At 38.5% G+C, this 25,924-nt stretch overlaps 1 protein-coding gene across 5 annotated transcripts in view; it reads left to right on the forward strand.

The window, feature by feature from the left end:
• The window catches only part of plch1 (phospholipase C, eta 1), a 69,987-nt gene that overhangs the window by 7,857 nt on the left and 36,206 nt on the right, over positions 1-25,924 (forward strand). For 3 of the 5 annotated variants that reach the window (XM_082503586.1, XM_082503587.1, XM_082503590.1), the window contains exons 1-2: positions 14,405-14,966; positions 22,935-23,081. In XM_082503586.1, the coding sequence (XP_082359712.1) occupies positions 14,783-14,966; positions 22,935-23,081 (331 nt within the window). In that variant the 5' untranslated portion in view covers positions 14,405-14,782. Of the gene's footprint in view, positions 1-2,251; positions 2,363-5,949; positions 6,387-14,404; positions 14,967-22,934; positions 23,082-25,924 lie in introns of those variants that run through there. The other 2 variants (XM_082503588.1, XM_082503589.1) reach the window with 2 other exon arrangements.

A 25,924-nucleotide genomic window follows, 5' to 3' on the forward strand; every position in this document is an offset into this window, starting at 1 on the left:
GAATGATGATGCAACGATGCTTATTATTTTGCATATAAACATGCTTAGCTCGGCTTAGAGCAAAGACCGCAAATGCAGTAATTTACAGGGAAGGTCTTGTTTGTTTAGTACAAAAAACCCTACTGTTTGCTTCTTGGATACCTCCCAATGATGGTAAGTCTTGATATACCCAGCCACTGTACAACTCATTTTTACATTTAATTTGGTTTGTTTTTAACAATTAACGGATGATTTCTGTACTAATTAGTAAACTTTTGAGGTGGTGGGGTATAGAAGTTTTATGTTAATATAGAGCTAGTGCGCTATCCTGCTTCCTGCTGTTTTCAGTGTGCTGAGCTATTGTTTCTCAGTACCTATCTGTGTAGCTTTACATTTAATATTCGTGTTTTCATTTATAATATCTTCTGGTGAGAAAGTGTCTAAATTGTGCTATGTTTTCTTCAAACTGACAAGACCCTGTTTGTGGTTCTGTCTCAGAAACACCACTTACTAAAAGAATTGTCAGTTCAGATGGTCATTGCATTGTTGATATCATTTTGCTATGCGCCTTTGCACAGCATTTATAACGTCTGCTGACTTGTAAGTGCAAACGTGGTGAGTTCTTGCCATGTGATTTGTCTTTTTTTCGTAATCTATCTGCATTGCAACCTGACATCCCGTTAAAGCTGTGCAAACAATATCCCCCATCATCTACCTCAGCTGCTCAACTCCTGTCTCTAATTTGGACTCTGTTATGAAAACAAACAGAATTTAGGAACATTATTCTATAATTAAGCAGTAAGTCTCTTAGGGGCTGCGCTCTACAGTGAATTCAGAGCCCCTAAGAGACTTTGCTGACATAAGGTGGAGCAGAGCTGGAGAGAAGCCTCAGATTTTTGTGCTTTTGGCATGAAGGCAATGCAAAAGTTGTCTCATCTCCTTTAATTAAAAAGCTTTTTTGTTGAGCAGGAATAATGACACAAATTCAAAGCCGTGTTCCACCAACTACCAGTGCACTAGGCTGCACTGATTAGCTGAAATATGTGCTATCAAAGCTTTCCTTAACTCCTTTCTGTGCCTTTGTTGTTCTTCTTGAAACACTTTCTTTGTTGTTTTCCTCCACACCCTGAAGTAAAAGGTGAATATCTGTGCTTTCATATGGTTTGTGCTTAAGTCAGTTGTTTCTATTACATATAATTTTCTTTCTTTAAATATCTTGTAAAGTTAACTTCCCGCAGCAGCAGTTACCAGTGCATACCAAAACAATAAATGTACGATCTGACTGATTGTTGAAAGTGTAGTATTCCAGTTGTCTGCTACAAGAAGAGTTAAAAAATTGAAACTGTTCCACTGACACTACAAGGCACTGACATTTTTGGATTATGCACATTCTGACTTGAATGACACGGATCTCGTATTAATAGGACACATAAGTCTTGGTCCATGTGGTCTATGATAAACACCATTCACATTACAGGTCCGTTTTAAAACAAGGTGGTTGCAGGATCACAGGAAAGTACTTTCACCTTCAAGACACTTGACCCTTGAGCTCTGTGTGTTTCAACAGTCAACTCTCCTCAGGTCAGCTGAAACCAGACGGCAATAACTGTCTCAGGGGCTCCAAGCCTTTTCAGAACTACACACCTTTGGTGTGTGTTTGTATGTGTGTGTAGTATGATGCAATAAATCAAAGAAAGACAGATGAGCAACAGGTGGGAAATCACTAAGAGCTGCCATGGAAATGGTAGGAATGAAAGGTAATCTGGAGGAAGTAAAGGGAAAAGAAGAGAAACGGAAAGAAGATAAATGGGAACACATGTTGAGAAGTAGATGGGAAAAATCAAAGGAGACAAAAAACTGAACGAAGAGAGCTGGCTAGAGAAACGGGACCTAGTTGGTGAATGCAGAGCAGGCGAGACAGCAGGGAGCCTGGGTCGTGTCTAAATAGCAACAATCGGATAATTTAATTCAATTCAAGCTTTGATTGCAGAAGCAGGAAAGGACTACTGAAAGATTACTTTCATGTTGACTTTTGCCATTATTGTAATTACATCTCCATGTCCAGAAAGCATTTAGTCTTTAAACCTTCAATAAGCCTTATTTTAAAATGGAATCACTTGCTGTTTGAAGATTTGTGACTTGGCTCACAGCTATGGACCTGCAGTAGATTTATTTTATTATATAACATATATCATCATATTACTTTTTACATTTATCCAGATTTCTGCAAACATGTTGAGACAACATAATCCAATTGTCCTCTCCTTCATAGGTCATCCAGTTGTTTCTCCTCCTCTTCTCAAAATGAGCTCCTGGGTGGTGAACAGGAAAGGAGAGCCGCAGTACCGACGGCACTTCTTGGCAGACAATAGCATTTTTCACGGTAAATATCAAATAGAAACATACACAATATTCTGACACCTGCATGTCTTGAGAATGGACACTAGAGGGAGATGCATTGCCAAAAAAAGTGCTTCAAGTAATATCAGACTAGAATCAGACTGCAAAGCCAATACAACAAAACCTCCCTATTATTGTGTAAAAAAAGACAGCTGCAAGCAACTGACTCAGTGCATAACATACATGGAAAAACTGTTCATAGATGTTTGTGTTGGCAGGTTATTGGACTTTCTTTTATTGCTTTCTTTCTTTTACTGATGAAAAGCATCTCTTTGCCTTCCATGAATTTCTCACCATGGAAAAGAGTACCTGTGAAGTTAAAACAAGATATCTCTTATCTGTTTCTCACATTTCCATCAGTACAAGGTAATGTGTTTATGAAGCTGTTACCAAAGCAATGATTTTCAAACCATTTAATAATATACATAATTGGAATGATCACAGAGACAACATATCAAATGTTGAAACTGACTGATATGTTGTAACTGCTTGTGTTTTTAAAACATATATTTTTGATGACAGTAACATTTTTCGAAGATGTTGGGACAATGGCAACAAGGGATCATAAAATAATAATTTGAATAATTTGACTACTGATTAGGTTAATTTGTAAGAGTACAGAGGGGAGAGGTCTAGAATTCATAGAGAATCTAGACTTTTTTCAAATAAAAGTAGGCAGGGAGTCACCATTCTGAAACTTTGCATGGGATAAAATGCAAGAAAATTCAAGAATTACAGATTTTTTTAAATGTTTTTATTTTTTATTTTTATTTTTTTATGGTCAACGTAAGCAAAATGGAAGATATTTGGGGATAAAAATATCTGGACACAGTGTCACCAAAGCAAATGTCTGTATAAGAAGCAATATGGAAAAAAATAGATGGAATATTTGTGACATTTGGGCACTCGGCATGTGCATGGACTTGGGAAGTGATTGCCAGAGAACACAGTTCATTCCTCCCTCCACAATTAAAACTGCCACTCAGACCTTATATGTGCAACATCCAGAGTTGAAAACGTATTCTGTTCTTTGATGCATTGAAATTATTTTTGGAAATCATAGAGGCTACAGCGAAGAAGACCGATCCAGATTATTAGCAGCTAATACCTGCTTGACTGAACGAGAGTGCACTGGTATCTTTAGCATGGGTACCCCTTATCTGTCGTGAAGGTACCATCATGCCGGACAATATATACAGGTTTTGGAGCATTTCTTTCTTTCTTTCTTTCTTTCTTTCTTTCTTTCTTTCTTTCTTTCTTTCTTTCTTTCTTTCTTTCTTTCTTTCTTTCTTTCTTTCTTCTGTTACCTTTGTTATATCAAACTATATCATTCAAACAACAGCATGGCATTGTAGTGAAAGAATCTAGGTTCTAAACTGATCTGCCTCCAGTCCAGACCTGACACCCACCCAAATTTTGTCATATTGCTGTAAAATGACAAAAAAATTGACTACTGAAAAAATTACTGCTGAAATGCATTGCTTTTAAAACTCCAACAGTTCATCTCCTCACCACCCAAGCATTTACAGCTTTTTGTTAAAAGAAGAGGTGCTGAAACACAGTGATGTTAAAAATACCCCTGTCATCACATTCAAAATGACAAAACAGTCAGTTTTCAACATTTATATATTACATTAATAGTATTTTCAAGTAAAGGGGGTTGAAATTATTTGGACATCACTGCATTTTATTTTTTATTAACACTACAGCTTCTTTGGAAATGCCATACTTTTCCTTTTTGTAATACACATCATCTGAAATGTTGAGAGACTTTACTGTTTACGTTAGATATAATCTAAGTCGGTTTTTCCTTACAGTTTTTCTTAATCTGAACTAAATCCAGACATGCAGTTGCATCAGTTTGATCTTGATCTCTGCACTGACAGCTCTGTCAGAAAAATCCATGAAAAATCTCTGATGGGTTGGTTTGCTTCTGAGTTTGACACACCTACAGCCGACAAACCATTTACAGCCTCACCTTGACAAACTGCCTCCCGACTCTCCATCCTACTTCGGTAGACTGTGTGCTATGCTTTGGCTGTACCGTTTCTTGTCAGTGAACTGTAGTAGAAAACAAGCATGACTGCTTCAGTGCTCTTCTGTGGATGATGGACTGAGCTGACTGACACAGAGAGAAAACACAATTACTTGTTTTCCCATCTGTTATGCTTAGAAATCACCATGTGTATGAAATTTCAGACAATTTCTGGCCATGTATTTATAATTTGTATATATAATTTCTCTGAGGATGAAGTTGCCTTTTCTTTTAGAATCTGGGAGCTATTAATGTTGGGAAAATGAAAAAAGTGTAGCCTGCTGAGCACAAAATGAGGATGCATTTTCAGTGAGTGCTAACCAATTTAAAAAAAAAGAAAGAAAAGATACTAATCTTTTAACTGTTGTCTAAGCTGTTGTGTCATTTTAAGAGGTGAAAAAGGAAGAAAAATCAAACAAGCTGTATGAAATATCTGCTGCATCATTTCTGGAGTTTCTATGTTTCCATTAATGTCCTTGACATGTTTGTCCTTTACTGTCAGAGCATATTTATTTCCCTTTTCACTTCTTCACTCTGCCTCTTTTGCTTCTTCCAAGTTGCTTGCAGCCTTGTGAATTATCAAGTTGGCTGATTTTGTTTTTTGTCTGATCATGATATATAAACTAGACACTGCCAGGTGTTTTGGGCTGGGCCCATTAACTGTCTCTGATCAGGCAAGTGTGGATGAAGAGATGTTTGTGTTTAAATCAGAGTCACCAATTACCTTCTAATACCCAGGATGATAATGGACAACATACAGTCATGCAACACTAAACTGAGGGCGACACGTGTTCAGACATGCATTTTTGTTTCTTCAGACAGCACTAATCGATTTGGTAACCTCTGCCTCTGGCTCCCAGTGTTTGAACACTGCGCGTCTGTGTGTCTGCTCGGTCATTCCGAAATTGTCTCTCGCAGTCCTAAATGAAATGGCTTTAACGAGGACCAGTGGACGAAACTAATCTATGAGATTCAGACTGAGTAAACTTTCATTAGGGAAATGACTCTACTGGGATGATACGCTCCCGGCTGGACACACACATAAAAACGCTCACACGCAATTTAAACGCTAAAAAAAACCTACCTATTCATTAATGTTTACACGGGACTTGCTCTGCCTCTGTCGCTCTCTCTGGGGAACCAATATGTCCCAATGTGTTTATTGCATTCCTATTATTTCACGAAGCCTGCTTCCTGTTGTGTCTTGGAGTAAGCATGGAAAGAGACAGGCAATGTAAAGTGGGTCATAGCGCTGGCATCGCTGCGCAATTGTGCCGTATTTGTTGTTGTTGTTTTTATCGTTTAAGACTACAATCAATCACTGACCAAAAAAATATGCTTGTAACAAAACAAACGGATGTTGCACGAGCTGATTTTGGTGAGGAATTTAAACTGTCGTCAAGCAGCTGATCCACGCAAAAAAACAACAACCAAAAACTGGCGAAAATGTCCAAATGACCAACTCGAGTGGCTAAAGCCAACGCGCTGTGCGCTATCATTCAAGTTCATTCATTCCACGCCCGTCTTGAGCTCTCGCTCATTAACATCCACTCTCCGCCAAACCCATCGAGCGTGTGAGAAATCGGCTTATCGTTTTGCTCCTGTGTTGCGCCTGGTGAGAGGAGAGGATGTGCGCGCACAGGCTGTGGATGTGAGCTTTGGTGATTTGTGAATCCACTCTGCAGACAGTACAGGGAGGCAGGTACTGAGGAGCAGTTTGCTTCTGGGGCTTGTTTTTTGGATTCTTAAAACAAGTGTCACTTTATGATTATGACGCGCTTATTGTGAACAGTCTAGTCATCATGGAGAAATGGACTAATCGGATACTTTTTGATGGCATCTTGGCATTTCAAACCGCCACAACTAGGGAATAAAATGATGCCCGAAGCGCATGGAGGGATTTTGTGAGACCAACAACTTCAGTCCTAAATGGCAGAGCTTGAAGTTTGCAGAAATCTTAGTTTGGAGAGGGGTAAGTGATCATTTTCAGCACTTGGACATTGTGGTTATTTGGTATATCTGTCTCACAGAAGACAGTGCGGTGCACACATTCCTTCGCGTGCGCACCAGCCTACATCGCAAGAAGGCTGGAGCGTAATATCTCCACTGCGCTTGTTGTGGGGAATTATCATCACCCACTCTGCTACAAACGCTGGAATAAGGAACCTAATCGCGTTGTCATTTGCATGAGGGATTCATTAGGCAGTATTTAGGCTGATGTTTATTGGCGTTTCAAATACAGAAAGAATTCATTACATTCGGGGCAATATTTTAATTTTAATTTGTAAACTGCTGAGCGTTTATGTCAGCTTATATGAGAAATGTTGATGAGGAGCAGCAGCGGGAAACTGTCCCTGGTGCTGAAAATGCCCCTTTGTACGTGTCACTAGGGGGCAGAAAACCCCCTTAATTTCTCGATTGGATAACTCTGCCCTCAGTCCATATAGATCTGCATCCTGTAAGATCTGGATCTTCTGCACTGTTACAGAAATCTAACCATATCTGCGATGTTCACAAGTTCTGTCAGTACAATCCTTGGTGAGAACATGTCTCAGAAACTGACACACCACATAGCATTACCACATGCCATAGCTCAGTAAAAGAGGTGGGCTTGATTGTCGGTGGCATCAAGAGAAATAGGATCATTTTGAAAATCAGGCAGGGGATGTTAAGCGCCATACAATGTGGCAGAGCTGTGAATTGAGTCTTGATGGTCAAATTGAAGCCCTAACAGTCCCCGGGCTATTACAGCAGCCCTTTTATGATGTTGAAAATATGGAGAATCCTTGGCACTTAAAAGCAGAATACGTCAAGCTTTCAGCCCCCGCCACCACCCCTTGCAGTGCCAGGGTTTGTGTGTTTTTCTTTCTCATTTTGGGGTTTTAGAGGGAGGGCCCTGCCAACCTTGGACATGACACTAGCGCTTTATTCGTTTTGAACAACTCTTGTGCTTCATGGACAATCTGCTCTTGCTGTGAGAGAAACTGAACAAAAAATGAAAGGAAGAGGAAGGTATGGAGGAGCATGTATAGATACTAATCTCCTCCACATGGAGGAAATGGCTTTTCCATGTAAAATGTGTTTTTCCTCATGTGTCTCTCCTGCACTGATGATGATGATGAATCACAGCACGTTCCCCCTGTCTTCTCTCTACCGTCATCTTTGTTTCTGCCTCTTCCTTTTTTGTAGCTTCGGGGCAGAAACAGCAAGCAGACACCAGGAAGAAACTCTCCCAGTCCTTTAGATCTTCTCTGTTCTCCAAAAGTATTTCTCTTCTCTTCTCTTCTCTTCTCTTCTCTTCTCTTCTCTTCTCTTCTCTTCTCTTCTCTTCTCTTCTCTTCTCTTCTCTTCTCTTCTCTTCTCTTCTCTTCTGACAGAAATGAAATAAATATGATACCACCAATCTCGTCCAATTTTAAATAGGCAATTTTTCAATAAGGTATAAAGTATATATAATATGATACTGAAACACGGTACTGCTGGAAAAAGGACCCATGTCTCTTTAGCTGTTCCACTGCATAGGTGCTTCCAGTGTATTCAGTTTAGCAATAATCAGTTTCCTGTTTATTAGTAATGTTCTTTCCTTTTCTTCTTTCTCCAAAAGGATCTTCTTTTTTTATTTATATGAAGTAAAATTTAATTGCTGCTGGGTTAATTTATCAGCCTGTGTGCTGACATAGCAACTGGCACATCACATCTGTTCTTGCCTTGGATTTTAAAAAAATCCAACTCCTTAAACCTACTGGGGTTCTTTTGGTAATTGTCAGCATGAATCTGCAGCCAGGCAACGCATTTACCACACCGTATTAGCGTTTTAAGTGGGAAATAGAAAGGAAATTATCCATAAATACAGGCTTTTATTTAATTTCCTTTCATCCATTCATCCTTTAATGAGCTACCCAGAGGTCCAGTTTGCTTTTATTCAACACTTTTCGGCCTCCCTGATAAGAAGCAGAAGGCAGGCAATCATATCTTCTCTCAAATATTTTTTGGGAAACTGTTGAGATCACACAGGTTTTTATGGCAGTCTGGCTCTGCTAGAGATACCACATCTTAATCATCCTTCCTGGCATTGGGAAGAAGAAAGAAGAAGCTCAATCACTGCACGAACAGCCAACAATCGTACACCAAATGTATACATAAAAAGCGCATTGACACACATGCAGGGTTCAGTTCCCGCCTTTGAAGTCACTCCTCCTCCGCTCGGGGACCCCCTGTATCAGCTTTGGCAAATGCATTATCATGCCGCAGTTGTCGTGTGTTTATTTTTATTCCGGAGTTGCTCCACACTGCACCCGAGGGAACCTGGAAACCCATTTGTAGCACTGGCAGTGTGAGCATTGCCCTAAGAGCTCTTAATTAGGTGGAGTAAGTGACTGCGACATAAGAGTGAGTGTGTATTCTTTTATGTTGCTAACAAGAAGCCTTACCAAGTGTTCTTAACTCTACCCTAGAACTTTTGTGTAATGACTTTGTTTTAAAAGGAATTTTATTTGAAAGTACACTCCAGATCCTAGTTAAAACCTATTGGCACCATGTTGCTGTCAAATATAAAGCACTGGAGTTATACAAATGATTAATACAGCAGATTATTATCTTGGCAGCCATTTATTTGTGACAAGTCGATTCGTTTTAGTGCCATTAACAACCTATATATAGGCAGGAAATGTAGACATAAATACATGCCCAGAATTTTAACATTAGTGTGGGCTGTTTTATTAGAAAATGCAGCCAGCCATACTATACATTGCAATCGTGGCTCAAGAGTTGGCAGTTCGTCTTGTAATCGGAAGGTTGCCGGTTCGAGCCCCAGTTTGGACAGTCTCGGTCGTTGTGTCCTTGGGCAAGACACTTCACCCACCACCTACTGGTGATGGCCAGAGGGGCCGATGGTGCGATATCGCAGCCTCGCTTCTGTCAGTCTGCCCCAGGGCAGCTGTGGCTACAACTGTAGCTGCCTCCACCAGTGTGTGAATATGAGAGTGAATGAATAATGGAATTGTAAAGCGCTTTGAGGTTCTCGAAAAGCGCTCTATAAAGGCAATCCATTATTATTATTATTATTATTACTATAGCCACAATCTCAGGCACTGACAGTCAGAGTAAAGTTGCATAATAATATCAGATTTGGAGTCGTACAATCTGAAATCACCATATTGGTGTTGCTTCTGCATCATTATAATGATGATTCAGGAGCATCGTTATTGCTCATTTGGCTCACTGAGCATTTAGTTATCATTAGCCAGGAAGTTAACTAATGCTTTTAAAAACTCTCATTAGCAAGCCAACGCAGGTAACCTAAATTTGGCTTACAGCAAACACAAAATTAATAATATGTTTATTATAGTGAATAAATTAATAAAGAAAAGAGAGTTTAATATACACAAAGAAATATTTCCCCCTTTACCTCCAACAGAGCAATCCTGTCTAATTTCAGACCAACGTTGTTATGAGGCAGGACCGACACCGACACACGGATCTCAGATACATGAATATTATTTGATTGTTTAGCACTGACACAGAAATAAAGTGTGGAAATGGAAAACTAGTAATGTTTTAGCAATATTCATATCATAACATTGTTGTGTAGCCTTGTTGAGCCTGGGCATAATACGATATAGACTAACAAATTAAGCTATTCATTCATTCATTCATTCATTCATTCATTCATTCATTCATTCATTCATTCATTTATGGGTGTGACTTTTTTGATTGTTTTTTCAATTGTGATTTTTCTACCTTTGGATCTTTGGGTTGAAACTAATGAATCAAAACCCTCCATGAATTTAATGCCCTTCCAATGGTGATCTGTTTTTTTGTATACCAGGTGTTTGTGATTGACTCTGGGGCTGAGAGACATTTGTCTGCGTGCAGACTCTTTTTTTAAACTAATTTGAGCTTCTGCTGCAAACTTGTGAGACTGGAGTGGGAGAATTGAAAAATAAATTAAGAAATTTGTATGCAGGCTCTTACATTTTATTTGGTTAAATTCTGCACAATCTGTTCTTTTACTAGCGATAAGAAATTCTTCACAATGTCACATATCTTGCATCCTTGCATTAGTCTTCTTCTGCTTATCCAATTCATAGTTGCAATGGGACTGGAGTCTATCTCAGCTGTCATGGGTAAAAGGTCAGGTACACCCTGGACATGGTGTCTATTGCAGGGCTAAGACAAAGAGACAACTATTCATGTACACATTCAAGCCTACAGCCAGAAAAAAGACACAAATGCAACAATTCAGTGAAACAGAGCCTGAATTAATAGCAAAATATGATTTTTATTGACTTCACTGCAGTTTTGCTGCATGTTCTGACTCATGGGCAGTATGTTTGACACTTCTAATACAGTTCATTCACTGTTTATTCTTAAGTAAAACACTCTTAAGTAAAACACAAAACAAAGTGTTCAAATCAACGCAGATATTAACGTGGCTAATTGTTCATTCTGCTCAAAAGTTTGGGACTGATGCAGTCTAGTTCAAGCTGCCGCATTGTGATGATTACAGAACTAGCCAGTACAGGCACCACACAAGAGGTTATTATCTCTTGTTAATTATGTTATGTTAATTATGACTTAGTTTTTAGATTAGGATTATAATTCTGTGGCTTTTTATGCTTTTACTCCTTTCACAAGAAAATTACGTGCCGTAATTATGTATCATAAATCCATGCTACCACTCCCGTGGTGATGCAGGATAGTCGGTTTAGACTGGTTTGCACCTATATTCAAAACTTACACCTCAGTTATTTTTCCACTGTAGGATAAAATATTTTCTTTTCATATCTTAACAAGGAGTAAGTAGTTTTAGTTTCTGAAGCGCAACCTAACCTTAACCTTAGCGATATTAATATTAGTGTTAGTATGAAATTGCACAATGCAACACTGCTAAACAACAGCGGGGGGCAGTAGATCATAAAACAGCCATATGTCTGCTTTTAGAAGGCAAAATTTTTTTTGTTGAGGTTTGTTTGAACTCTGTTTAGACTTGTGAAAGCATGGATCCATCCTGCCTTGTATTAATGGGTCCGTCTGCTGGTCATGAGGTCATAATAAGGAGGCTATTCTTTAGACTCCTTAGTACCAACTGAGTATTCTTGTTGACCATGTCCCTCCCTTTATGAACACAGTGTACCCATCTTCTGCTAGATGCTTCCACCTCACAGTGTCACAAAGCTCAAACAATCTCAAAAGGGTTTCTTGAAGATGACAATGAGTTCGCTGTAGATTTCAGTACTTTTAAAAATACAATGGAGTTTTTTTATGCTGACATTGTGGATCAAACTGTTATTACATAGTTATTTTTTCCCTGAGAATATAGTTATGATGATTTCACATTTATTAATCAGTTTTTCATATTGTGCATTTTAAAATTCCGTGTATGCAGGAATAGAAATGGCAAAGCTCGAATATTTACTTGCATATATTAGCAAATGACTGTTTTGATTTAAAACAGGAACATCAGAAAATGTGTCATGGCTGTGCAGCTTTGCAGTTCTTTAATTAGCGTTTCCTGCATGTGGTCCGCATGTTGTCTCTGCATTCATACAGGTTTCCCCTGTGTGTCTTTTCAATCACACATCAGGTGGATTATACTCCAGCTGTCCCACAGCTAGGAATGTGAGGGTCTGCCTCTCTGTTTTAGCATTGACTGACAAACAGATTCAGGCTATTTACCTGCTTTCCACCTCATACATACTCGGAATGGCTCCAGGCCACCATCACTATGAACAGAAACATGCAACAAGACAAAGTGAATCAATTAAACGCCACATCAGGATTTGTTATCCTAGAAATTATGTTCACCCAGTAATCACATTGTTGGGAAGCTTACTGATGGAGCAGGTGATGGAATTTGGAATTTGCCAAGGCATTAGAAACAGCAGTGTCACAAATGAGCTGGGGGCATTCATCCCACCATGCTATGGCCTGATTTCCAGAAGTCGTCATCTGTCACAGAGCTGTGCGCCTCACTAATTTAATTTCATAAGCTGTTGAATGTCCTGAGAGGAACAGCGAAACAGGATGGAGACTGGATGATATAACGCATGAATATATGTAAGAAGAAGATGTGATGGGATTATATGAAGTTTAATTTGGGGTTTATCATCTTTGATCTATTCTGTTGCAGTGATATGAAGAAAAAACCCCAATCTGCCTGATTATCTAATCTTAGAAACACAGACTGGTTCTTGTGGATGTTATATTCCAAATAAAAATCCTATATAATATTATATTACATACAGCATAAAGAAAATTGCATACAAGGAATAAGAAAAAATACCTCCAGAAATAATATTCTGTGAAACACTGAAAACTGGCATGAGGACTTTCACCTTTCTTGAGATTTGGATCCATCAAAGGGAAACTCCTCGCCTCACATATATATTTATTTATATGTTACATTTCAATCTGATTTCAACTTCTGTACAATGCAGTTTTACAATTTTGGAAAGGGACTTCAAAACTCTTTCTTTTCACTGACTTGTGTCAAAGAAAGATTAAATATTTGGTTGTAGTGGAAAAAAGTAAATATATTCAGTTAACACAATGCGCCTTTAAAAAAACAACTTTACTTTAAAATTATATTAACATGTAACAAAAAGTGAATTTGAATTATTAATTAACTGTTGCAACCAACTGGCTCTGAAAACTTGGCGAGCAGACATGGTCACCATGGAGATCCACCATGGTCTCTTGGACTTTAGGATTCAGCCGGAAGCCCTTCTCCTTGTCAAAGTAGTCCAAGCATTGGTACATTGGTTCTTCCCAACAGAGGTTTTGCAGCCTCAGCAGAAACACGAGCAGAAAGAACCACAGGATCCCCTTCTGCAATGACCACAGTGTAACGTTCACAACTGCATTAGTGCCAGTGGTGCTGTACACAGACACAGGACAGTCAGCAAGCAGTAAAGGACAGCATGACTTTCTTGTACTTAAAGAGCTCCTCGCTGTACCTCCTCTCCTCCTCAGCCCTTCATGATTGCAGGCACAGATGATCCCATTCAGCTTTGATCTGTTAAACTTGTGGCTAGAATGAATCTTCTGACTGTTTTTTGAACAGTGTCTGAAGCAGCTCTCCTCACTACATTTCCAAAGTTGTGTTTCTAATGATAAATTAACAACTAGCATTTCATCTCCAAACAGCTATAGTTCATGCATGCGGAGGTGTGACATTAAGCATGGTATGAATTCCTTTCTCAAGCTTTTTTGTCCAATCTTCAAGGAGACAGTGACCAATAACGAATCCTATTATCTCTGTATTTGAGCATTTTTTGCATCTGGCCTCTCTTCATCACAGCATGCTCTTCTTGTCTTAAGTGCAGCTGTTCTGAACAAACTGTAAGTGCTAGAAAAGAGACGCATCAGTCCAAGACTCCTCTGCTCAAGGGTAAAAAGAGAGAGAGAGAAAAAAGCTGTACTTTAGTATAGCCTGAAAGACCCAAGCTATCCCTGACTGCAGCCATTCATATCCTCGAGCTATTCTATAGCTTATTGAGTTTGATTTTAACACCAATTTAGGGTATGAAAAACAACACATGAGCACATTAATTAAATGACATTATAGAGTCCTTTTTTACAGCATTATGTTACTCTTAACAAATGGCATCTTTCATCGCCTGATCAAATAAATTTTAATGAGAGAAGAGGACTTTACCCCCAGAAGGGGGCTTGTGTATAATAGCAGAGCATTTAGTGCAAGATAGACAGATGTGCCATCTCTGAGTTTTCCTGTTGTACTCACATCCCCACACACACTCCTCCCACATGCCAGCCCATTAAATCTTACTTTTGGTAATGCATTATCATGAATGTTATGTCATCATTCTTATCCCTGCATCCCGCTAGTTGACCTTAATGAACCCTGCCGATACAGAGACAGAAATCTGCACTATCCTCCTCCCATGCTCTTCATAATCACTCCATAAACTGCACAACAATACAAATCTGTGCGTCAGAGTAGCATGTTGGCAGCCACAGTCACACAGCTGCACATGTTCTGAAAGACCTGCGAACATCAGAGAGAGGTGGATGGGAAGAGCGGGAGTGGTGAACAGATGACCAACCGAAAGGTGGAAATGTGTATTTTTAGAGAGAGAGAAGGCTGTCAGATGAAGGTGACGCTACAGATCAGAGCACACCACAGAGGAAGATGAACAGCAGGAGTGTTGGTGTGCTTGCTTCTTGTTTTGAGTGTGGAGGCTTACTGTCTGGAGAGAGTGCGCGCTGTCCGTCAAGCCTAATTTGAGGAAAAGCGCAAGTGGTTTTCAGAGGGTTTAGCTACAGGTAAAAGCTGAGTGTGTTTCATACTGGGACTGAGCCGAGGCACACTCCTACAGGCGAATTTGGATTTTTTTTGCCGAGGAAATGGAGGAAATTTGTTCACTTTTTGGTCCAACTTCTTTGTCTGCTCATAAAGTACAATCCACCTTTATTCACGGTCCTGCTGAAAAGTCTGCTGCGTTAACAGTAGCGACCCTTTTGGCGCGTAACATATACCACATTGGTGGCACCGTGGCTGTACCACAGAAATGCAGTCTTACACAGACTGGTAAGTTGATGTCTGTGATGTCTGTGTGATTTAGGTATGTGTATGGATCGAGTCAATAATGCAGACTGAAGCAAACAAATAGAGCTGACTGGATTTTCATCATCCTTTGCTGACTTTTTTATATTTAAATTGATATATGTTGTGAAAAACTGGTATCTTCGTGTTTCTGTACAGGTTTTCTAAAACTGCGCATGAAGACAAACATATTGCATATTGAACACATCACATCCTGGTGCTATTCATAGCACAGGAGCAGAGCAGGAGCTCATGTTTATGCAATGGAATATCCCCAGAATAATCAAATTGCTCACTTTCAGCTACCATAACTTTGAACCAGCAGAAGAGCCCTCATGAGGAAAGATTTGTCTAGTTTGTGTGTTGATTTCTGCATATTTTATCTCACATTGTAATGCTGCGTAAATATAATTCATTTTGTCCTTTGGACAGCCAATCAACCGAGACCGATTCACATCTTGAATCAACTTGCGTACACAAAACAAAACCTGCAGGTCATGAAAGCTATCGGGCAGAAGTCTCCATTCGGACAGCTTTATTCTTGTCTAAATGCTGCATTTGTTTTTCAGTAGTCAAACTGGCTCAGATAGTTTGAGTGTTGGTGCCTTATGCCACATGAATAGTGCATGAAGTATCAGGCAGATGCTGGTGAATATGAATTTATGTAGTTATGAATAAATTATGATAAATCTGTGGACTGTTGTCCATTCTAGTCGTCACCCTTAGACCAAATCTTAACAGAGATCTCATGTAGGGCCATACTAGAATTGAAATATTAGCCTGAGTAGATTAGACAGTCAAATGAGGCCACGGCTGATAAGAATCTCACATCAGTGTTGAGATTAAAAAAATGACAGTTACGATTGAAAAAGATTAATGAAAGCTGTTGTAGCTGATAATCAAATACCAGGTATTATGTGTTTGCAATTCCAGGCCTTATAATATGGATCTAAGTAAGAACAGGCTTTGTTCATCAGGTTATCACAGAGGCGTCTTCATCACCTACCCCATTAAAATATGTTTGAATTTCCTTGGCCTCTGTGGAGAGACAAAGCTTTGATCTGCTCTCTGCTGTGCGCCGACAGAGATGATGAGATTTTACACATGCATGCGTGCACGCTCATAAACACTCACACAGCAGCACATGCATGTGTAGCAACTGTATTTCATTCAATGGAAATGGAAGCTAAAAAAGTAGAAAAAAGGCTGCTCTTTATATTTTCCCTACTCTCATATAGCTAAAAAAATATCACATTTTTACACTTGGATGGAGCTGCTATGTGTCTAAAATCCTTTTTTTTTGGAAGGGTGCCGGCAAAGCACAAAGACCACCATCAGAGGATAATTCACATAAAAATGTCAAGTGGGGTTAAAAAGGCAGTGAATTCAGTTTTGCAAAGGTGTCTCTAAGAAACAGACAAGAATTACAAATTTGAACTGAAATGGTAAAATTCATATCTGCTCCTCAGATGGTTTAAGCAGAGAAATTGGACAAGAGATGAGTGTCAAGGTGTTCAGGCCGCCGATTATTTCATTCAACATCACTGATCTTCAAAGAGCTACTTAAATTAGTTCTCATCTATTATTATGAGCTGACTCCCCTCTCCTGTGTGCACATTAACCCACCTGCTCTCTTCCATTCTGCTTTTCAGCTTTTGGCCTAAGTTTGAGATTTGGCTCTTTGTGGTGCTTATCATGCAGATGGAAAACAGAGTGACAGGAGAATGCCTGCAGAAAGGTCAAGGAATAGCAGGGATGGATTGAAGAAAATAGAGCAAAAATGGAGATGCAATAAGGGAGGAAGTGAACTTACTTTAGGTTGCGCTTCAACACAAACTGATGATGAAATGATACCTGGATTTCAGTCTTCTGTTTCTGGAAAGCTGCCTGTTTTTGATGTTGAGCTGGATGGATAAATAAAAAAATGACTTCTGTATTCCCTTTGAGAATTTTCTTGTGAAATATATCTGACTGCCTTTCTGAAAAACATTTTTACATATTTATGCTCCGAGGGAATAGTGGGAGCATGGGCATGTACTTTCTAGGGCTGTTGAATAGCATTTATTCACTTTGGGGCTGATTTGTGATGTTTCACATCCAACTGCTGGCAGAGTGATGCTGTGAGCTTGTCTAGTCTGAGTCATGGATTTTACAGTCTGACATAGCGAGAGAAGACCCGGAAAAAGATTGTGGATGTGATTAGCATTACAGGAAACCCACATGTGACAGTGCCATCCATTGAAATCCATTGTTAATGAAGCTGTGGATTTCATAAGTGGCCATGAGAGATAAATAATGCAACATGTCCTATTTTCTTGTTTTTGATTAATTCTTTTCTCTAAATCTCTCTGCATCTTCAGTGTCCCATTATTTTCTACAGCCCTGAAGGCTTTTTGCAACACCATAAAGTACTCATCCATTATGAGCTGATATAAAAGTTTGTGGTATTCCCTGTTTTGTGATAAATGATTAAAATGGCTTAAAGCTGGGTATAGAAAAATAGCGTATAGTGTTTATATAACTGTTAGTGGGTCTAATGAAACCTTGTGCCTGAGATTCTATTTCTTCTGAACTACAGTGCACAGGTTCTGGTTGTATTATAGCTAATAGTTGTATGTACTGTAGAATATTTCAATGTCATTGTGAATTAATTTATTCATTAGGGCACTGTCAATGAGGAGCTTAATGAGCAAATCTCCCAAACAAGTTTAGACAGTTTGGTCAGTTTGATTTAGGCCTCGGTCCCACAGGCCTAAAGACCAGTTGGCAACCCCCTGGCAACCTGTGGTCCCAAGAGAAAACGCTTATTCCTTGACTGGTTGGCGAGTGGCTGCTGCCAGTAATTTGGTGAAATTGATTGCAAAGAGCGTGCTGTAAAAGCGTCCCTGATTTTAGTTTGATGATTGCCACAATCACTTGTAGTTTGCATGGAAGACACCTGCTTTTCTATAAACACTCCCCAACTGCTTGCTGACTGGTAGTGAAATTTATAAAAGTGAGACGCAAATCAAAAAATAAAGTTCTTTCAAAGTAAAAGTTTAAAATTTTACTATGAAGGCAAGCATTTCTATTACTGGTTTGTTTGGTGCTCTTCGCGGTTTCGTTGTCACTTAGCACATAGCTGACTAATGTTTACAAACAAGTTGGTGCCTTCCACACAGTTTTTTCAGTGACTGCAGCAATCTGCTCAGAATCAAAGAAATCACAAGGAAATTTAGCTGTTTGCGACTGATTTCACCAAGTGACTGCTGGTAACGTCCATCAACCACTCGCTAATAACTTCAAAGTCAAGTGAGGGGCTTTTGAAGCTATCCAATGTGTTAAAAGAAACATTTTTTTCTTACTATCATTTATGGTTGGTTTTTATGGTTAAAAAAAAAAAAAACAGTTGAAAAGAAACCAAAACAGCAGTTCATGCAAAAATATTAGTAAGTTCAGAAGTATGGCATTAGGTAACATTTATGTAACAAGAGCTGAAAATGGTGTAACAAATGCATCTGGTGTATAATAAGCAAAAGTGGAGGTGGGTCATTTACAGAGAACAAAAACTGTATTTGTTTTATATTTACATAAAAACAAAAATCTTGTTACCATAATCTAATAAGAGTAAATATATTTTTGTTAACTCGGTGACGCTGCCCTTTCCTTTTTATATCTTAGTCATGCCCATTTGTCATATCAGATGTTCACATTACTAATTCTTTTACTGAAATTCAAGCTTATCATTTATAAAAGGTGACCCTTGCAGTCCATTACTGTTGTCTAAAACATAGTCCTACCCCAACACTATTGATATTTCTTCTGATTTGCTGGAAACTGCCGGTTAGAGTAAATAGCTTGTTGTGTACTTCGCACATATTTGTATGTATCTTTTGATCTTTGTTCTCTTTTGTGTTAATAACATGGCAGGCTGTGTGACCATCTTTGCATTCATAATGTGCTGTGAACCTTCCGAAGCGATACGCAGCTATTGGACTCATATGTTTACGGTTGTGTCCCTGGAGTGAGCATCTGTGACTAAAAGAACTCATCTTGTATTGAAAGCCAAATTTGTGCCATTGCTAAGCCTTTCCTCAGGATAGAGAGAGTGCAGATTGTACTCAGCACTCTGCTGAGTGTGTGCTCTGTCAAGTACGGTTAAATATGTGTTTTAGAGCCACAAGAGGTTTGACTTTTGGTGTCTTTAAAGATAATCACTCATGTCATCAAAAAATGCATTTTTAAATTTATTTCTGTGTGTTTGTGTATTTGCTATTACAAATATAATACAACTTCACTATATTTGACCTTTTTCAAATTTTGATATGGAGTCTTTAGGCAGTTTTTCTTTATTTGTAAACCCTGATGATTTTGAGTCTTCAGGTTCCTTCACCATTGATCTGATGCAGAAAAAATATACTAGTTATTATCATGTATGCTTTTAACTGTATTCTTCTTAACATCTTAACCATTAACATGCACTTTTTACTAAATAATATCATTGCTGTGTTTGTAATATGAAAAAATGTTTTGATATGTTGAGAGTTTTGTCACGGTCTGCGGAGGGCAGACCGTGTGTGGGAGTGTGAGGATCCAGGTGCAGACACAGACGAGGAGACAGTACTGAACTTGAAACGAAAAGCGAGCCTTTCTTTTGGCTGATTAAAGTGGCAAAAAACTGAAAGCACCGAGGCAAGACTAAACTAGAAGCTGAACTGGGAAAACTAAGAACTGACACTTAACTCAGACGACAGGGAAGACTGAGACAAGGAGACAATGATGCATATGACTGAGACAACTATAAACAGGACTCTGTGCTGGAACAACAAAGAACTATGAAATGTATACACGTATGCAACATGGACATGACCAGCACAGAGTCCTGAAACCTGGCATAACATGGGTGAAGTTGAACAGATGATGCGATGACGATCAAAGGAAGACTGAGGACTTAAATACACACATGAGGTGATCAGGCAAAGTGGAGACGCATGCGAGCACAGCTGACTAGAATGAAACATAATGACAATACAGGGGAGAGTAACACTAACTACAATGAACAAAGAACACCAGACTCTTCCAAAATAAAACAGGAAACACAGAGACATAGACATGGCACGAACTTGACAACAAGAGCCACACAGACATGAAACATGACAGGTAGACGCACGGACCAGGGAGAGATGAAAAAAGGGACTAAGAAACCAAGGACTAAAATGCAAACTAGAAATCAACTAGATGCGTTAAACTACAACATGTGACTACAAAAATATGCATTAGAACTCAAACACTGGGCCTCACGACCCAGTACCGTGACAAGTTTTTGTTTAGCATGAATTCTCTCTGAGTACATTTTCTTTTTTGATCCAAGACATTGAAATGGGACATGAGAACTTGAGCTTGCTTTCATTTATATACTGTGTTTAGGAGAAGAATTGGCATTTACCTTACGGCACCACTAAATTTTTAATGTTTTATGAGTAACTCTTTACAAGTAAACTCTGAAGTGTATGTTTTATTTCTTGTTTTAAACTGTCAGTGATCCACTTTGGTTTATAAAATTAATGTTCACATAGTATTTACAAGCTTTTTTTTTCTTTATCAGTAACCTCTTAATTACAGCCCCATGAAAGTACATGAATTACATCTTGTTAGGTCTATTACAGTTGTCCATATACCCTTAAATTCGATCCCAATCCCAAAGTAATCTCTTCATGACTAATTCATCAGTTTTTAGACACAGAGGGTTCTTGTGGGGAAATTTCTTAATGGCCAAGCAATTATAGAATACAGTAATGCTGAATAAGACATCAATAAGTGCTGAATAAGGACTTCTAAATGGCCCTAATGCTACAACTATGTATCCTAATAACTAGTTGACCGTGAATACTTATACCTTAATACAAAGTGTTACACTTGGCACTAATCGCCTCCCATCTTGAAGGGTTGGGAAGCGAATTCCTCAGCTCAAGCCTGTGGTGTGGCTCCACATTATACATCTAAAGTCAGACATTAACTCATCACCATAATCTACTGAAATGGCTTATAGTTTACAGTTAAACGGCTACTTCATTGCTTTTAAAAGTGGGGGAGCACAAACTTGGAAAATTTAAGATTAAGCTGTTTTATATACGTTACAAATTTTGCTGCTTTTATTCCATTCTTCATATTTTAATCTGCCTCCTATTATCTTTTTTTCACTAAGTAGCCCTTATAAGAAATCGAATCATTGTGTACGATTTTAAAGCTCGTCACTGATTAAGTAAATTACCATCACACTCCTTGTTTGTTCCCTGTTCCCCTTTTCATCCTATGTAAACACAATTTACATTTCAACCAGAAGTCACATTTTTTTCAGATAAAGGTGAGAGAAAACACACCAGACAATCAGTGACAAGCTTTAGAATAGAGAATAGCCTTTATTGTCATTGTTCGTTGTACTCTGTACAATGAAATGCAGTCTTGTCAAGAGAGGGGGAGGCTTTTAAAAGTGTGTCAGCCTTGTTTTAAGGCCAAATATTTGAATACCTGTCACTAAAATATTAACCTTTCAGGTATTTCATAACATTTTTTCTGTTTAACCTCTTTATTCCCCTCTCTATTTTATTTAAGTGTTGCATCCATGTATGTGTGGACTGATGCATGTTAACACAGAAATGATGCATACTTATGTGAAAACATGAAATATGCACAGCCATGCACGCACACATACACGCAGAGGCGTACACACACTCCACTAATGAGGGTGGAAATCTCTCCCTCTCTCTGCTGTCATCCCTGTCTATATCTCTGCCACCAGCTGTCACGCAAAGTAAAAAGTTTGAAGCTTTGTCTTTTATCCTTTCTCAAAGCTGGACAGTGCTAGACAGTCAAGCAATCAAACACAAAGTCAATTCTTACCATCATTTCAGTCCCTCTGTGCTCCTCTTCAGAACACCCTGCCCTCTTCTTGCCATACTCCTGTTCATTTCAAGTCACTTTAATTGAACCTTTTCCAGTAGATAACTACCAGAAATTGAGTTTTCAGTTCGTAGTATAGTGTAGACACACATATATACGATGCAGTGCATTGACAGAGAGTGGACCTTCACCTGCCTGTGTTTAATGTGAAAATGTTAAGCATCGGTTTGCGATAAGTGTGTGTGTGTGTTTCATGTTAAAGCTGATGGGCAGAGACTTCAAAATGCCACAGTACTTAAAAAAAAAAAAAAAAGGAATGATGGCACAGGTGCACACACCAAAACTTGAAGCCGGGGAGTGAATTCATCTAAATCCAGTCACCATAAACTCTTCTCCACAAAGACAACATCAACAAATCATAGATTTAAATCATACTGTTCACGGTGAAGTCTGTAGATAATCCAGAATAGCAGCAACACAGATTCTGCTTTTGAATTATTTCAGTTTATTGGAGAAATCTATTCAATACTGTGAGACCCTCAAAGAGAATTGCATTCAATCCAGCTGGATTGGGGAAGAGGGAGAAATGTCAGAGACAGACACCAGAAACCACTGAAACACTAAAAGTGAAGAAATCTGCAGAGGTATGTAACAAATTCAGCAGCCTTTAATGCAGCCCAATCTTAGCTTCCACCTGCTTCATCATAATGTGAAGATTTTTTTCCTCAAACAGTTCTTTAGGCTCTCTGTGAAACTTAGAACAGAGACATACACATTAGACAAGTCTCTCTCTCTGAGATCGCTCTACTTCTTCCTTCTCTGAGCTGCTCTCATGGGGAGGTCAGCGGGGTAACAGAAAAGCAGCCCTGTGTGTTTACACAGAAGAATCTCTGTTCATTTTGGTGTCTGACCCACATCAGCTGCTGGCTCAACTACTAACTGTGTGACTCTGTGACACTTTGCCACACTTCTTCCTGAGAAAATACAGTTAAAGCCAAACACCTGTTCCTTTTTTTGTCTTGATACGGTTCTCTGCTAACCTTGTTTGTGTTTGTGTGTCTTCGTTATTTGCAGTGGAGCGATGCATGAGTGTTATGCAGTCAGGGACACAGATGGTAAAGCTGAAGGCTGGATCCAAAGGGTTGGTAAGGCTCTTCTACCTGGATGAACATCGTTCCTGCATCCGCTGGAAGCCCTCACGCAAGAGTGAGAAGGCCAAGAGTGAGTATGCGTGCATGCACACACACTCCTCTGCATCGATACACAGATTCAAAATAATATACACAAACTATTTTTGCATCTGTCCTTCTGTCCGGCTTTCTATCAAATTATGGTATAATTTCTAAACATCGTGGATACATTTAATGGAGAAAATCTTCTTTATTACAACTTTTTTTCATAGTTTGTCTAAGTTGAAGTAGCACTGTACAAGCCTTCAACCTAAGTGACCATATGGGTGATCTGCCTTGAGTCTGTGCATGCGATTTCAGAGTAAACATCTGTGAGGCTCAGGCACAAAAACAAATAAAACAGAGGACCTTAAAAGACTCCTTCAGACAGATTTTTTTTTTGGGCCTCATTTCCACTATGGTCCAAAGATTTGTACTGGATCTTAAATGTCAAGCACACTAATCCCCTGACATATCAAAAAATTGGGTGTTTTTTTAAATGTAGTTTTTACAGGCAACCATGCTATGCTTTAACCTAGTCTATTGGTCAAATGGTTGCTTTTGTAACTCAAGAGTGCAAAATAGTGACTGAAAACAAATGCTGAGAGGAGTTGACCAACCAGAGAAGTTCTGGGAAAGGTTTCTTTGTTGAAAAAAGCTCTTTTGTTACAGTGAGAAATACTCACGATTGAAAGTAGTGTATATTTTTGATTAAAAATCAGAAATGAGCAGAAGTATTTTGTGTTAAATCAAGTGATTTGTGGACCCATCCATCAACCCCAACTCTGTTTGTAGTTTGCCATATGACCAAAGTAGAGTGCAGACATTTTACAGTTGCAGCATGAGATATATCTATTAATAAAAATCAGATAATTTCTCTGTTTCATGTTCTGATTTTTCCCATTAGTTGCTCAAGTCCACCTCAAATTGCTGGCCTGCCCCTTTAGTTGCTGAGGTGATTGTCCTTCTTAATTTTCTATATATGAGGAAAATGTGGACTTTAAAACATTCTTCATTTTACATTATATGACTTTTCAGCTGGTGGAATAAATATGTGGTACTGCTGCATTTTGCGGCAATAGTTTTACAGCTTGTTTTGCAAATTACCACATTTTGTGCAACATCCTCCTTGTTATATCCAAACGACAGCGAGTCGCATTCCCTTGCTCGTCTGAAATTGACGCTGTTGCCATATTTTTCCTTATCTGGTAGTATATAAATACGCATGGTGAACGCAGTGGTTGGGAGGGGTGGATTAATGATGCATTCGCAGTGTGTGGGAGAAAAAAATAAACTCAGTCAATCACATGCAGACAGCTTTATATTGCCTGTGCAATTTATGTTCGGTGGTTACAATAAAGCCATTTTAACCATTGTACGTGGAAAAACTTGTGATACATAGAGTATATTGCTCACCGCTAGCTCCAACAAGACTGTGCTATAAAGTGCTACTATTAAAGTACTGTGTCATACATTACTGTAATATTCTAAGATCGCTGCATCTTACTATAACACACAAATGTTTTTATCTCAGTGAAGTTCTCTTAAAAAATCAGTAGCTGACCAAAATTTGCACAAAGGTACATATTAGGCCCCTCAATGTTCCTATGTATATTATGGATGCAGATATTATGATATCAAAATATTGCCTAGCTACTGCATACCAACAGGCTAAATTGACCTGTTTGTTTTTATACATCTTTAGCACCCTAGGAAAGCATTGTGTCATTTTTATTTCACAACAGTAACATCATGTTTACATACCCAAAACTTGAATTGGCTGTGATATATCATGACATCATTATGCTGCATAGCTGCCTCCTAAAATGGCCTAAAGAAGACCAAAAAATATTGCAGCATTCATTAGATTATTAATATGAATTGCTGAATTTGGAAAAAACAAAAAACAAATCCTAAAATAATGGCATTGGTATTATATATTGTTATTTACACCTGTGTAACTTGTTGGAAAGATTGTGATTTGGTTTAATACAGAAAAAAATAATCTGCTATGGGTTGAAACAAGGCGCTTTTGTTGTTTAGATCTAAACAAATGAGAGTGAGATTACAAACCCCACTCTGCTCTTTACATGCCTAATTGTCTGATCACGCAGATGTTGCACTATTAGACATTGTACTGTTTCTAGTACAATACTCAACAGTTAAAGCTATAAAAAGCTATCAACATAAGATTATTTCTACTTACATAATAATAGCACTAATAATACTTTTATTTATTTATTTATTCTTAGCACATATCATGTTTCAAAGTGCTTGACAGATTGTGGCCATTTCCTTTTTTTTTTGCAGCAGTAAACCTTTTTCCTGGAATGTCTGTTGAAGTTTAATAATCTGAGTTTGCCACATTGCTCTGGCTCTGAGAGGATTATCGTTATATGTTTCACGGCCCCCTCAAAGCATCGTTAGCACTTTTTTATTTTATATCAACCCACTGAGGCATACATCTGTCTATGGACCTGTCCTTAAATGTGTACATGGCAGTGTGTGTGTTTGTGTGTGTCTGTGAGTAGACTGTCAACATTAGATAAGCCTCTTAGATACTCTCCATTGACATGATTAAGAGAAACACACAACAGCTGCATGAATATTTCTTTGAAAGTGTGTGTGTGTGTTTCTAAGCAGTATCAAAACAAGGCGGCCATATTGTTACTTTCTGTCATACTGTAGCAGGATTTCAGAGATGAGATAATGTAACAGGAAGTGACATGGTAAGAGTGTGATGGTGGATAATTTTGGAATGGATCATAACAAAATTGATTTTAGGATGAGTAGAGAGGCAATTAATTTAATGAAAAACTCATCAATTCTTTAATTAGTCATTTAAATATTATGCTAAAACAAAAATGTTTACTCTTCTGAGTAAGGGGCTTTGTG

The sequence above is a fragment of the Aulonocara stuartgranti genome (assembly GCF_965226115.1).
Source record: "Aulonocara stuartgranti genome assembly, chromosome: 14".
Classification (NCBI taxonomy): Eukaryota; Metazoa; Chordata; class Actinopteri; order Cichliformes; family Cichlidae; genus Aulonocara; species Aulonocara stuartgranti.